Source organism: Palaemon carinicauda, chromosome 1 (assembly GCF_036898095.1).
Source record: "Palaemon carinicauda isolate YSFRI2023 chromosome 1, ASM3689809v2, whole genome shotgun sequence".
NCBI lineage: Eukaryota > Metazoa > Arthropoda > Malacostraca > Decapoda > Palaemonidae > Palaemon > Palaemon carinicauda.
This window is the reverse complement of record NC_090725.1, coordinates 128,265,951-128,282,066: the sequence shown is the minus strand read 5'-3', so window position 1 is coordinate 128,282,066 and position 16,116 is coordinate 128,265,951. Positions and strand designations below refer to the sequence as shown.

At 33.3% G+C, this 16,116-nt stretch overlaps 1 protein-coding gene across 2 annotated transcripts in view; it reads right to left on the bottom strand.

The window, feature by feature from the left end:
• Positions 1-1,372: 1,372 nt before the first annotated feature.
• Positions 1,373-16,116, bottom strand: part of LOC137643066 (fas apoptotic inhibitory molecule 1) — a 28,832-nt gene continuing 14,088 nt past the window's right edge. For both annotated transcript variants that reach the window (XM_068375914.1, XM_068375913.1), the window contains exons 2-5: positions 13,373-13,494; positions 11,016-11,138; positions 9,311-9,460; positions 1,373-2,076 (exon numbers count right to left, since the gene is read on the bottom strand). In XM_068375914.1, the coding sequence (XP_068232015.1) occupies positions 1,927-2,076; positions 9,311-9,460; positions 11,016-11,138; positions 13,373-13,492 (543 nt within the window). In that variant the 5' untranslated portion in view covers positions 13,493-13,494 and the 3' untranslated portion in view covers positions 1,373-1,926. The remainder of the gene's footprint in view (positions 2,077-9,310; positions 9,461-11,015; positions 11,139-13,372; positions 13,495-16,116) is intronic.

Sequence of the window (16,116 nt, the reverse complement as noted above, 5' to 3'; positions counted from 1 at the left end):
AGAATTGCCAATAGTTTAACTTATTTTTTTAATTATCACAGCTGCTGTGATTCAAACATTAAAAATACAAATCCCTGTTTCTCATATGTATATGATTATATTTATGTATGACTATGCTGTATTTTTGTGTATGAATACAACTATGAAGTAAATGTACACAAATATTGTGTACGCATTCATCATGCTTTTCTTATCTATATCTACATATCTTTATATATATATATATATATATATATATATATATATATATATATACACACACATATATATATATATATATATATATATATATATATATATATATGCATCTGTGTGTGAATTATGTTTGTGCATATGTATATATCACGAGCACATACATACCAGAAATGGCATGTGCTTGGGAGTACATAGATTATGTATATATGCTTATATATACATGCATATATGTATATATATATATATATATATATATATATATATATATATATATATATATATATATATTACATATATATATGCATATATATATATATACACATATATATGTATGTATATATACATATAAATTTGTGTTTAATAGTTTGCATGTATTTGCTATTGAAAAGGTGTAAAAATTACATTTTCGTTTCAAGACTATTTCAAGGAATGATCGTTATATACAACGATGGAAAATTAGTTACCAACGTGAGTTTTAAAACTAGCGATTTGCAATAACATATAACAACAAGGAATAAAAAAAAAGAAACCCATTGCCATTGATTTATGTTGAGCTGCATTGCCTTTGAAATATAAAAGTTCCATAGATTATTACATTGAAAGATTTTTTTTTTTTTTTTTCAAAATCATCCGCACCTGACCATAGTATTTGTGTCAGGAATGGACGAACCAATCATCCAAAAATTTTTTAATTGTATAGATCAATTACTTTATGTGTACATTATAGAGCAGATACTTTTTTTCCAAAACAAGTTCGAACTATTTTTATGGCTGTTAAGCCTTGTTAAATTGGTCAGGATTATCGGATAATAGACCTCAATATGAGAGCACTGCAGAGTGAAGGAACAGACTAGAATGCAGAAATGGAAAGTAGGAAAGATGTACATGAACCAGGAGGCTTTAGTGTCATGAAAGAATATTTGGTGGGTTTTCCGCTTACGTTACGATTATTTTCTAGAGTGCAGGAAAGATTTGCCTTTAATGTAACGAGCAGGATTTTTAGATCACTATGAAGTCTGTTGCGTTTCAGGTGGAACTGCCACGTGGATCTATTAATGTGACTTTACATGTATGAATTCTGGTGCTACAAAAATCCTTTGCCGTTACCAGTGATCAAATTTGTATTTATTTATTCATTTATTTATTTATTTATTTACAGAGAGAGAGAGAGAGAGAGAGAGAGAGAGAGAGAGAGAGAGAGAGAGAGAGAGAGAGAGAGAGAGAGAGAGAGAGAGAGAGAGAGAGAGAATCTTCATTTCGTTGATCCATGATGAATCAATTGCATGTTAGAACAAAGGGACCTCCGTTGTAGGCTACAATTAGGATAAGAACAGTCAACAGAAAAGTAATTAGGTTGAGTTTTGAAGAAATATTTCTCCCAATGTTACTACAACTGTTTATAAGGATTCATCTTTAGATTATCGGAATATAACCAAACTCACTTGAGATTAATATGTCCTTTTTTTCATGCGTCATATATTATCGGTAAAGAAACAAACATTCGTAGCGAGGGTTACGCGCTTGTACACAGAAATCAAAATCAGTGTATGATGATCAATGTTTTGTATTAGAAAGAGAATTTAAGGGAGCATTCACGAGGCTGGAGACAGTATTGAGAAGGATACCAGCGTACGGTTGGAAGTCAATTTTTCTTCATCTTTTTCCTTTATCATCTCTCCTCTCTTCATTTCCATCCCCTCTACTTCCTTCCCGTCTTGCCCCTCTTCCTCTTTATTCCGAAGCCTCTGGAATGACGGTGTCATCCACAATTAGAGAGTGGATGATTCCCTCACGTCTATTACCACTGCTGACAGCCTTGATGTAAGCCGGATGACCTTCCAGGTCGAAGTGGGTCTCCGTTCCATCATCCACAAACTCGCCCTGGAATTAGCAGAAGAAAGTTAGCTTTCTCTGTAATACCAAATTATATACAACAGGATATATTGCGATATATATATATATATATATATATATATATATATATATATATATATATATATATATATATATTATGAACAGTAGATAATACAGATTATGCTTTAATTAACTAAAATAATCATTTTATTAATCACCTATTCTAATATAGACTTTTCTGTGTAAGATTCTGATTTACTAACTGTACATTTCGTTCGTTAAAGTATAAACAGTAAAACGTGAGTGCGTCGCTTCTATGAGAGAAGAAAAATACTATCTGTAATGTTTAACCTTTAAATGCCACGGGAATCTATTATTCCATCAAGGGTTCTGTGTTTTGGGTTCTATATTTCAAATGGATTTTGCTTTTTGCCAATCAAAGATATGTATCGAGAAATAACACTGAAATTTCCTATTCAATGAACTGAATATTAAAACAAGTCTTACTTCAAGTAATTTTTAATCATTTTAGTTTGTGAAGTGTGTTAGCGTTCATTAAGGAAATGAGTGAATACATGTGAAAGAAGTGTCTATATTCCTCAAATGTTGTTTCAATGTTTTTTTTCTTTACAGTCCATCTGTTCTAACAAAAGTAGGCCCATCCTTAGTTGGAAAACTGAAAGGCTGTAACCCCAAGGTCTTTGATTTAAGAATAAATGTTGGGAAAAAATGGTAAACTTCGATTGGAATGACCAATATATGTAGTATATTGTGGAGTGTGAAGAGAACCGGAAGATGCCATTAAAAGAGTTTGTTGTTTTTTACAAAAATATTTAATGTGATGGAGAGTGTTTGCAATAGTAAATTGGAACCAAAAATTAACATGGGTGTAGGGAATGGAATCAGTTGATTTGTATGATTGCTGGGATTGGAGTATTTATCAAAACCAAGTGTGGGAGTTATCCGATTTTGGACCAAAGTAGTCTTAATTTTTTTATGCGGGCACGCGGAACTACCTCATTAAAAAAATTGGCTATCGGATTTCAGGGGTGGGATGGTTTTTTTTTTTTTTTTTTTTTTTTTTTCTAGACGAGAATCTTGGCATTCTGTTCGGTTTCTCTGCTACTATTATATGATTAAAGTAGGGATAATTGTATTCTTGAAATTATCTCAGCCCCATGAAGCAGGTTCAGCTTACACTTGAGCCATTACATATATTCTTATGAAATGCAGCAAATGAGGATAATAAGAAAGAAGGGGTAAATTATGAAATAGGTGAAACAAACAATGTAGCATGATGGAAGGCAAAATGTACATGTATGAAACGTTGTGTTTGACAGGTAAACGCAAGAATAGAAAGTCCGAATATTCCGGTAGTCTACGTGTGAAAGCTATCTTATTGGCGGATATATATATATATATATATATATATATATATATATATATATATATATATATATATATATATATATATATATATATATATATATATATATGTATTTGTATACGTATAGGTGATTTTAAGAATGATTGTGATATATAATTATGAAGTATATCGAAGGTGGTGGATGACAGTCCTTTAGGTTAGAAAGTAAGATTTACAACAAGAGTCTATATGGGACGGCCAGTGGGAGTATACTGCACAAGGAAGAGTATGAGTGAATATGAGTAAAAGAAAACACCCCCGTAGCAATTATGGACCTAAGGAAAGTCTACAATAGAATTGATAAAGAAGTGATATGGAGATGGTTGAGGATATATTATGTTGTATAATGCAATTTGACGAAAGAAATTATGCTTAAATTGAAGCATTTGTTTAATCATGCACATAGGAGAGTTACTAGTATGGTTTCAAACAAAGGTGCCATCGCGAGTGTTGAATATTTGTATGAATAAAGCAGAGTGAGACTAAAGTCATAATGACAGAGTAAGTGCACAGTTACAGTATATGAACAGGGCACGCACACAATTATATATGCAGAAAATAGAGCGTTTGATAGCGAAATTAGAGAAAAGCTGTAGAGAATTGTAATAGACTTTGAGTGCTTGTAGAGGAAAAGGTGGAGACTAAACTTTACAGTATTTAATGTTATGGGAACATGAAAATGTTAAGAATACGGATCTAGGAATGATGGTAATGTGGAAGTGGTCGGTTCATATGAGTGTTTGGAAATAAATTTACTGAATGGTAGAAGTTTGAGAAGCAATGAATCACGGAATAGGTAAAAGAAAGATGATAAAGGTCTCTGCAAAAGCTTTAAGAAAGATGGTTAGCTTTTTTAGAAACGACAGCCGAGATATATGAAAGGAAGATCGAAACAGATGTCCTTTATTGAAGGGGAGAATGGATTTTAAATACAAATTAATACAGCGGAAGTTATTGAGCGAGTTGATTGTGCAGTACCTAAAGAGCAAGCACTCAACAATGACGCGTTTAAAAGGTCCACACTAGAAAAAAAGTAAGTGGAGACTTTTAAAGAGGCAATTTTGTCACGCAGAGGGGAATGACGTGATAGAATAAGGTAGAGTATCAATAATTCAAGAATTCCTGGAGGGTGGAGAAAAGAGTGACCGAGAGTCCAGTCTCAATGGCGTGAATTAGATGCGGGAATAGAAGAGACTTGACATACAAGAAGCAGGATCGTGAGTGCAGGATAAAGCAATATGCGTGGCTCAGTCACGCACTGCATAGCGGTCTTTTGTAGGCATATGAAGGGGTTCATCCATGATCTAATTAAAGAATGAACATGGCAGAGATTCAGTTATTCACATATATATATATATATATATATATATATATATATATATATATATATATATATATATATATATATATAATGCATTCATATCTCGCATAGTTTAGTTATAACAAGGCTTACAATTTTGTATGTTATTCTTTCATGAACTCGTTTCCATCATTTCTGTTTTGTAATAGAGGTTTGTAAAGACAGAATTACTGATCCGATAATTTTTTTTACTTAATTCTTAAATGCCTTGAATTTGTTACCAAAGTATTTTTCTTTCACCCATCTTTCCATGAGGAACATATGCCTCTTCATTCTGTTTTTATCTTGCCGCTTTACTTCTGTTGTTAATTTTCATATACGGGTTGAAATCGACAAAATATTTTGAATATACATATCTTAGTGAAGGAAATAGCTTACAATTTTATTTTTATATATTTCTTTATGTTTGAGGCCCCCATTTAATTTTCTTCATTGAATTTCTGAAGAAACTCTATTTGATTTTGTTGAGATCCCAACAATATTTCTGTCACACATCAGTGACCTTAGAAATATGACCAGTGTCCACAACATTGATATGCATCATGCACAGCACTACAAAGATCTAATTTTTTTCGTCGTCTTCTTTTTACCCAGAAATGATAAGACAGATTCGAACAAGGCTTCGGAACAATCTGTTGAGACATGTAGGTATAATGTTCTAACTAAACATCTTTAAGGAAATCGCTCTTAATGTACCCCCGTCTATCGATATTTAGAGCTTTGAAATGGGCAGTCACACGTGTCAGAAAGATCAAAAAATATCTTTGAGCCCTCTTAAAAAGATGTTTGCAGTTCATATTTTTTCGCAGTTTCAGTATTGATACGGTATTTGAAAGGTCTGGTGTCACATTCACAAGTACATCTTATCTTACCAATAACCCTACCTACTGAGCAAGGGTTTCTTAGGTTTTGTCAAATTATGGAACATCTTTTTAATTTCGTCATTGAATTTTGGTACCAACATACATTTCATTAGCCATATAATCTTTATTTTCAATTAATAGGGTGCATATCCCATCTCGATGCCATCTGCATAGATTACTGGCATACACAAGTCTTCCCTGTTTAACAAGTAATGTGAGGAAATTGCAAGCAAAGGAAGCATATACTCGAGCACTTTTCCTTATAGCCTTTCGTCCTTGGAATCCAACTTATTGTATTATTGACTGAATATGGCTAATATCAATTGTGAACTCTAGTCATTTCTGGAGTTACTTATTTCCATATCAAGTCATTAAAATTTCATGCTTATTTATTGTGAAGACATTCAATTTTTCCTCATTTAAATTGTTTTCCTCATAAATGGTAGGCCAACTCGGAGTTAACTTCCTGATTTTCTGCTAGCCTTTTGGGACGAAGTAAATAGCCTCGTATCATTTTCTATAATTAGCAGCAGCTAGAGTTGGTCACTGAATACACTGAATATATTCCAATAATGACTGTAGAAGAAACAATGTATTTAGATACCAAATAATAAATATATTTCTTAAATTTATATAAATATCAACAAATGTGTATGAATGTTTGATACAGTGAAGACTGTGACTAACACCGTAATTCACCGTTCAAGGTCTGTCCAACGGGTTATTTGTCAAATCAACGTATTTACATAATCATATTTCGACTATTCAGATAACATTGTATTCAAATGCATATTGAAGTATCTATTTACTGTTTTTAATTATGTTGAAGTCAGTATATGCATGGATATAGGTCTGAATGCAGAACTATGTAGCGGACTGATCTATACATCTAATCTTTTTTAGAGGTAAAAGGAATTTAATGGAAAATCTCACAATCATATATTCTTGGATAGTTGTGAGGTGTTTGCGTGTGTGCAAAATTAAGCAAGCATACGTTAAGTGTACTGTGCTGAATTATTTGATGTAAGAATATCAAGTAAAAAATGTGATTATCCAAGTAGAATAGCTAGTGTTCAGGCGCTTTCAAGACGTGAGGTCAAAACCCTCAATTTACTTATGACGTTGAACTTTAGTCAAGACTAAGAAAGGGAACGTGGCAGTAGCCTATATATTGATTTCCAAATTTTACCTGAGGCTATTATTTATGAAACACTAAGCGTCATGAAAATAACCTGAAAGAGTATGCCAATAAATTCTTTGAAGAAATTTTTGTGGACAGCCTTTCTTAGCAGGAAGATGAATGAGGCTAAGAAGAGGGAGGTAAATACGGTGCGAACAAAGAAGGGATAATTGGTAAGAAGGAAGTCGGTAGAGGAGAACTATAATGGCACATGCATATATAGATGCTTGCATGCAATATATATATATATATATATATATATATATATATATATATATATATATATATATATACTGTATATATTTTCGCAATTCAATATATCCTCACAATCACTCAAGAATTGATATACCATAATGTCTGTTGACTATCGAGCATGTTTGCCTACTGATGTCATCAAATATTATTTATAGGCAGGAGGAATTCTGTTCGGATAAAATACACTGAATTCTCAGTATCTCAGGACTATCTGTTCAGTGACATGCAAGTCTTCGGCTTAATGTTGGGCGACCTATTTAGAACTCCCGGCCTATTCCATTGGTCTATTCTATTGAACGTTAACATTTCAGGTACTGGGTAACTGATATTTACACAATGGAGCTTTTGGTGTACCTGCACAAAAAAAAAAAAAAAAAAAAAAAAAAAAAAAAAAAAAAAAAAAAAATTGTACATGTGGTTGTATGACTTCCTGCATGTAGGACGATTTTCAATATGCAATTAAGAGATCGAATATTATACAGAGAATTTACAGAATTAGTGTAGGAGATAACAGAAAATCATACAAAAGACGATTCAAGCATCAAATTTAGCACACTTGTTTTCCAAGTGATACTAATCAAATCTGGCTAATTGAAAATTAAATATGGTGGCTATTTTTCAAGATGGTCGCCAAATTAGTGTCTCGAAGTTGAAATTTTCCATAGAAGTATTTATAGTTGTCAGAGGTGCATGATCTATTTATAGGTTCCTATGTTTTCAAGACTACTAAAGTAGATTTTAATGACCATAAAGCAAAATTATACACATTTTTAAAGATTTTATTTTTTATAAAACAAAGTGATATAAATTTCTCAAGATTTTACTATTATGTCCAAGATGGCTACCAGATTGTCCGTTTTTTATTTTGTAAGCTATGCATTACAATGTTCAACCCATGCCACTGGTCCTCCAGCTGCTACTGCTCACGTAGCCATCTGCAGAGTGATGTGTAGGGGACCACTGACTTCAAGTACTTGCATCTTCCTTTGCAATTTTTCTTACAGTAACACATTGTCGGTTTTTGACAGCTAGCTGTAATAGGGGGTCTGTTGTTAACATACCTGCCATACATCATTGGGTTTATATACAGCGATTTGCGAGCAAGAACGTCACAAAAATTCAAACACAACAGAACATGACCTGGCATGATAACACAGGTTGGTCTATTAACAGTGCAAGGAAAAGCGAGTGATACGATAAAAACAAAATCATTGCAGTGTACGAGCGTGTATAGAACACGTGCGGTACAGTGGTACTGTCCAGGAAGATCTGAATGTAAAGGATGGTTCTGTCTAACAAATGAAGACGAGAATCAGCACCTGAAGACCAGACAGGAGAACAACGCTCGAAACAAGGTAGAATGAAATAATTAAAACACCTCTTCAGTATTGACTGATTACCGAAAATCTTGAAAGATTTTCTCTATAGGCCAATCTTTTTTTGTGCAATTGAAGAAGAGAGAGACCTAATGTGTTTTTCAAGAGTAAATTTATTGTCGAGAATCACCCTAAAATTTTAAGTCATACAAAGTTAAAGAAACATTATCAATATTGAGATTCGGATGTTTAGGAGAAACTGTCCTCGACCTAATTACAATCATACTTTGAGTTTTGTTTGGTTTCAACTTTAGACCATATTATTTTGCACCAGGCATTAATTTCAGCTAGATCTCTCTTAAGGGAATCAGCAACCCCACATCTACATTAAGGAGATGGAATTGATGCAAAGAGTGTAGCATCATTTACATATGCAAAAAGCTTCTTTTCTAGGCCAAACCACACGTCAATGTGTATATAGTATGAAAAGTAATGGGCCGAGAACACTAACCTGAGATCATTCAACTCGGACAACTAAAATACTTATAAGCAAAACACCAACTTCGGGTGGCTAATTTGGCTGCCATCTTGAAAAATGGCTGTCATCTTAGATTTTCAATTGGTCAGTCACCCAGATTTCATTAGTATTATTTAGCGAACAAGCGTATGGAATTTTATGCTTGTATCATCATTTACAGAATTCCTCTTAAAACTTGCTTTTGTCTGCTCTACAACTTACTCAGCTCTATAAGCCTCAGAGAAAGGAAAAGAATAGAAAATAGTTTAGAGAGAGAGAGAGAGAGAGAGAGAGAGAGAGAGAGAGAGAGAGAGAGAGAGAGAGAGAGAGAGATAATTACTCACGGCAGTTTCCAATTTCTTTCCGTTGACCCAGACATCTAAGGTATCCCTCTCAAGGACTATTCTCATGAAGGATTCCTCGACGGGCAGCACCCACGTCTTCAGAATCTTACTTTGATTCTCGGAGAATTTCTTGTAACTTTTTCCATTGACCTTGGAGAGAAAGTCCACACATTAGTAAGAAGGTTTTTTCAAATGAAGGAAAACGTATGTTTGATGGTTCACGTTTTCTTTGTCATTAATCTTTTATGGGTTAATATTCCCAATCTAAACTTATGCGTTCAAGCATGGTTTGTGTCATCCCTCCGGTTTTCAATATCACTTTAATGTCTAAATTATCAATCATAAGTAAAAAAGGTAAATGCACAAAATGTATATATGTGCCTGACGTTCATTTAAGAAATATATATCTTTCTTTGCTGTTGTATGTTCTCTTTAAACGGTTTATCATATTTTATAAAATTGTTCAATATTCACAAGGACTAAGTAAGAACGCTAGTATCAATAATCATTAACTAGGATTATGAAAAATGGTAATCTTTCAAACTTTCGTATTAACATCGTTTAAACATCAGTACTAACACGCACTGGGAGCAAATATCACACGAAACGCTTAGAGCATCGTGCACAAAATCAAGGTCCACTAACTTATAGATTATAATAGATTAGAAAAATTCAACAACAGGTGAAACCTTGAATGTCAGAAAATTGAATTGAAGAATATCTTTATTTTTATACTTATATGGTGACATTATAATAAAAAGTTAGTCTACCTCTCTCTCGCCTTTATTCTTTTTTACTTTCTTCCATATTGATTTCCAACTTCATCTAACTTTTATCTCATGGTGCAATTTTAAGATTCAATCTAATTGAAATTGGTGCTGAATGGCTCAACAGGCCCTAGCTGTTGGCTTTTTAGCCCAAATGCATAATTACAGTCAACTCTCTCTCTCTCTCTCTCTCTCTCTCTCTCTCTCTCTCTCTCTCTTTCTTTATATATATACATATATATATATATATATATATATATATATATATATGTATATATATATATATATGTATATATATATGTGTATATATATATATATATATATATATATATATATATATATATATACATATAGAGAGAGAGAGAGAGAGAGAGAGAGAGAGAGAGAGAGAGAGAGAGAGAGAGAGAGAGAGAGAGAAAATGCTTACAATGCAATACTTATGCACACTACTGTAATGCAACAATACTGTGGTAGTCTTTCTGTATTACCGAGAGCATATGTTGGGAAGATTGCATGACGAGGCGATTGACTTGCAAGGGAAAGAAGAATACTTCACTCGTGCAATTATTTTTATGCCTTTCGTGTAAAGTGTTTTTTCTTGGTTAAATATTTTAAACATATGATGTTCGACTGCGCTTGATTTTAATTCAGTAAAGCAATGTATATCAGAAAATTTTTTTTTACCATCTGCATTCATGTACACAAATTATCTTTAATCGTTTATTGAGAAGAGAGGGAAACTTTTGTTTTTTATATCAAGGAGCTTCTCTTATAGATATTTTACATGACCCTATTAAAACACTGCTTTTCTACTCACCAGTGTTCTTAAAACCACAATAAATCGCACCCAACCACGTTGTATATCCTGAATTATGATTAAATAATTCAAAAACATAAGATAAAACAGAAAAATACCGTTTTTTCCGTATAAAACTCACCTCTAACGAATATTCGTAGGAAAAACCTCCCACCGGCTCTATCTTGATTACACATCTCGTGTCTCCAATGTCGAACACTTCGCTCCCTACCAGTTTGAACATCCATTCATGGCGAACTCTTTCCTGCAAAAGGTTCACATCTTTTTCTAAGTCGGTTCTTCTTTACTTGCTGAGTCGATAAAAATCTCGAATATATATATATATATATATATATATATATATATATATATATATATATATATGTATATATGTATATATATATATATATGTGTGTATATATATATATATATATATATATATATATATATATATATATATATATATATATATATATATATATATATATATATATATATATATTCATGAGAGAGAGAGAGAGAGAGAGAGAGAGAGAGAGAGAGAGAGAGAGAGAGAGAGAGAGAGAGAGAGAGCATTTTAGTTGTTGCATTCTACTTTTTGACCGCAAAAGCATGTTGCAGTAAATATAATTTAATAAGCAAGATTTTACATAGGCACTCTTTTGTATCAATCCTTGACCAGACTTTGAAAGATTGTTTCTGTCAGGGAAAATGATTGAATAAATGATCTTTAAATTCCATTTTAAGAAAAGACGGAGTTTCAAAATTTTGGTGTTTTTTTTTTTGAGGCATTTATTTTCATGCTCATAAAAGGCCTTTAGGAGAGAGAGAGAGAGAGAGAGAGAGAGAGAGAGAGAGAGAGAGAGAGAGAGAGAGAGACTTATGATTGTCCTTATTATTATCATAATTAATACAAACCAAGCTCTAACCTTATTGGGAGACACTACTATCGAAGATTACTAACAGGGAGTAATAAATGTAGATTTATTATATTTATGCAGACTAGCCAGATTAACAATGCACTATCAAATTTAATATTACAGAAATATTTTTAATGGTACCGATATGTATCCTTACGTCTGTAGAGGTATTGCGTCATTTCAAACGCCAATGTCACTTATATTACGTCATAACTCAATTTGGAAGGTAAAAGAGAGAGAGAGAGAGAGAGAGAGAGAGAGAGAGAGAGAGAGAGAGAGAGAGAGAGAGAAGTGGGGTGGGTGTTGAAGTGGGTGAATGGCCCTGAAATGTAAAGAAAGTTTTGCATTCGCATTGAGGTCTCTTTGTTGACATATCACCTTTTAGTAATGATGATACTTACAATAATACGTTAGAGAAAAACTTTATTTTTAAGCAAGTTTGATTGAAAATGATCGTTACATCAAAGGAGTGCATATTATATTTTACTTTTCCTTTTGCTGTATTTTATTAGTTTTAGTAATTTAATAAATGCAAAAGACTTGATAAAAAAATAAGACAAGAGGAAGAAAAAGTTAGTATAAATCCAGTTAATGTTGTAGCCATGATTTTGTGTAATAGTGATAGTAAGTGAAGAAAAAAAAAAAAAAAAAAAAACAATAATCTATAAATGCATGGAACTAGTGCGATATTTTGAACAAAGTTCTCAAGATTGATTTTTAGTTTTTTCTATTTATTAAGTAAAATAAATGAACTCATAGAAAGCTGAATCATTTTTTTGGTGATGGTGGTAATAAGATGGAAAATTAGTGCTCTCTCTCTCTCTCTCTCTCTCTCTCTCTCTCTCTCTCTCTCTCTCTCTCTCTCTCTCTCTCTCTCTCTCTCGTTTCTCCTGTTCTAATAATTCAATATCAACTTACAGTAGCAGTAATAATAATTATACTAATAGTAATGATAATTATGATAATATCCGATATTGATCGGATGGATGGGAGCTTGAATTTAATAAGGAACTGGAGAATTATGATATTATAAGTTGCAATAAAAGTTTTAGTATTAGTGATAGTGGCAATTATGACCATAATTTAAATGACAATTATAATAGTAGCATCATCACCATCATCATTAATGTAGTAGTGGTAATATTCACCGCATCAAATATCCAACTGGTTAATTAGTCAAAAAATATGTTATACACAAGTCCTGCCCCTTTTGCCAAAATAATAAATCATAAACAAATCGTCACTTAGAATCTCAGGAAACTCACAGGTTCATGGACCAGCGCAAAATTCACTCAGAATTTACTAAGCAAAATAGGATATACCACATAACAGAGCTTTAAGCACTCATGAGGGATTTCTGAGACGCATAATTTGCATTGTACTTTAGGAGATCACTCGACGTCTCGGGGGTGCGTTCCATTTGGGAGATATGGATTTTTACATTCTTCTATTTTAAACAACTGTGGTTATTGGCTAATCTATATCGTATGAGGTCAGCGAACGAATGAATGTTTGAATGTTAGATAACGATACACAAATATTGATTTAAAATTCAGTGCAAAGGAATGTTTTCTTTTACCTCTCCATCGACCCAAAGAACGCGACGTCCCGTTGTTGTGCCGTGCTCGAATCCCACTTTGTGGACGCCGTCACTCAGTCGCACTTCCCATAAAGCCACCAAGTCTCCGCCCAAACCCATTTCTGAAGAAATATAGAAATTAAATTAGAATTAACATTGATTCTGCAAGACAACTAAACATGAAAGCCTGATACTCTCTCTCTCTCTCTCTCTCTCTCTCTCTCTCTCTCTCTCTCTCTCTCTCTCTCTCTCTCTCTAGTCTTTTTATACAATTTAACACTAGTATATAGGTATAAAGACTGGAAAAGTCTCAAAGGTTTTTGAGTAATGTGTTCTTCATAGGCTGTATACAACGGATTGTAAATTATTGTGAATAGATATAAGTTATATTTGGAATGATTGATATGTAGAAAAAATAAATGGAAAATAGCACCCATATAGTATGGTAAACAAGAGCACCTTGAACTACAACGTTCACTTGCAAGTATTGAAATAAAAGAAAATTCCGGTGTATATCTATATAAAACTTTGAGGATCAGTTATTGCCCAACCCTGTTGTCTGGTAGCATGGTTTGAAAAACTGGAATCCATACTGTAAAAGTAAGATTTCATATTTCTTCAATAAGCAGTATCCCGCTTACCCTTGAGATCCCAAAAGATTTTCAGTATATTTCTCGGTAAACCTTTGATTAGCCATTGCCCCCTCAAACTTCAATATACACTTAAAAAGGGAAGCTTGTTGGCCTGGTATTTCTAGATTATAAGATTCTAAATAGACCATGCCCTATTTTCGATATATCTTCACTATACAATATATGCTTTTAATGTGAGTTAACAAACGTTTTGGATAAACTTTAATTCCTCTCATAAAGATGCATTTTTATCTAGATCTTGGGTTGATGTGGCCTATGTGGTAACGTCCTTGACTGGTGAACGCCAGATTGGGATTCGAGTCCCACTCAAACTTGTTAGTTCCTTTGGTCGCTGTGACCCCACCATCCTTTTGAGATAAGGCTGGGGCGATTGGGGGAGCCTACAGGTCTATCTGCTCAGTCCTCAGCAGCCATTGGCTGGCCCTCCTTGGTCCTAGCTTGGGTGGAGAGGGGACTTGGGCACTGATTATATGTATATATAGTTAGTCTCGAAGGCATTGTCCTGCTTGATAGGGCAATGTCACTGTCCCTTGCCTCTGCCATTAATGAGCGGCCTTTAAACCTTTAGATGATGTCTGAAGTAAATGTAAGTCTACTCATTGGTAGATAGAGTATTTTAAGGACTGGTTGAATATATTTGATTCTACAAAAGTAGAACAGAGGGACCTAAGATGGAAAAAAGTTAAGGGTGACTGAGAATACTTTTGAAATCAGCCATCAAGGATGTAAGGATTGGAATTTAGACGTTGAAGAATGGATTATTGATGATATCATTAGGTACAATATAAACAGTGTAGCTGGATGTTTGACCAGGGTTTAAAGTTGTGTGTGTATGATCAAGAGGTTCTTATATAATTATAAGAAAAATTATTATAAGTTAGATAGGTGCAATATCTGGGCATGACGTTAGTAATTATACCATGGAAGGTATATAATAGGATTTAGATTGGGAAAGCAGGACAGTTGAATGACTGACTGTTATGGGAAAGACATTGCAGGTTTAGAAACAGTTATGATATAAATTTGGAAGAAATAAAATTGTTTATAATATTCACGGAAATATAAAAGAGCTTATGAGAGAATCCGTAGAGAGGCAACTTAGAGGGTGTTGAGATTGCATGGTAGAGTAGATGAGTTTTCTAGAGGGTTAGATTTTTTTATCCTGAAAGCAAAGTGTGTTAGAATAAGGAAACGAGAAAGCAAGGGGTTTGGTATAAATTTTAGTCTATCAAGAGTAGTCGTTACGTCTCCATTGCTGGTCAATATATTTATGAATGGAGTAATGCAGGAAGCCCAGAATTATGCAGAAGATTTAGGTACAAAGCTGTGTTATGAGAAAATCAATCATAATTGGGGTTTATAATGGTTGGCGACGACAGCATTGGTTTGAATTTTTTCCCAAAATAAAAGCACTGAGAGCAAATGAAAACAAGAGTAAGATTATGAGGGCAGATGAAAACTAGGAAGAAGTAATGAATAGTATTGGATGGCGGAGGAACACTTAAACGATTGATCTGTGAAGGTATTTGCGAGTGGATATGGGAAGTAAGATGTGTAGAAGTTTGTGAGCAAAGTATTTGGAAGAGACTTTACTGAATTCTAGAGGTCAAGATCAGAATGAGTGAAATGATTTGTGCTAACTATCCTTGATGGAAGTCTATTATGGATGTTCCATGAAAAGAAATACCTTGAAACAATTTGTGTAGTATATTACGCATATGAAATACCGAAAGAATGAAAAAAGTAGAGATTATATTTGAGTGGTAAACGGATGGATAAAAGTGTTTTGAGAAGGTTTATTATTGTGGAAATGATGAACGAAAATAGTTTGGAGAAAAGTGTGTACCTGGAAGTGATAAGGAGGAGTTAAAATCTCACATGGTTAGATCGATAATGCCAAAGAGGTTTTAAAAAGGAAAATCCTTAATATTCAAAAAGTGAGGAATGAGTTTAGAATAGAGCTAATTGATTCTGTCTGTAAAATGGGTTTTGAAATACTTCTGGTGAGCAATTTCTGTGGGTGTATAAAGGAGCTAATATTATGGGAGCTTTCTGCATAATGTTTATCCACGATTCAGCAGCCAAAGTATG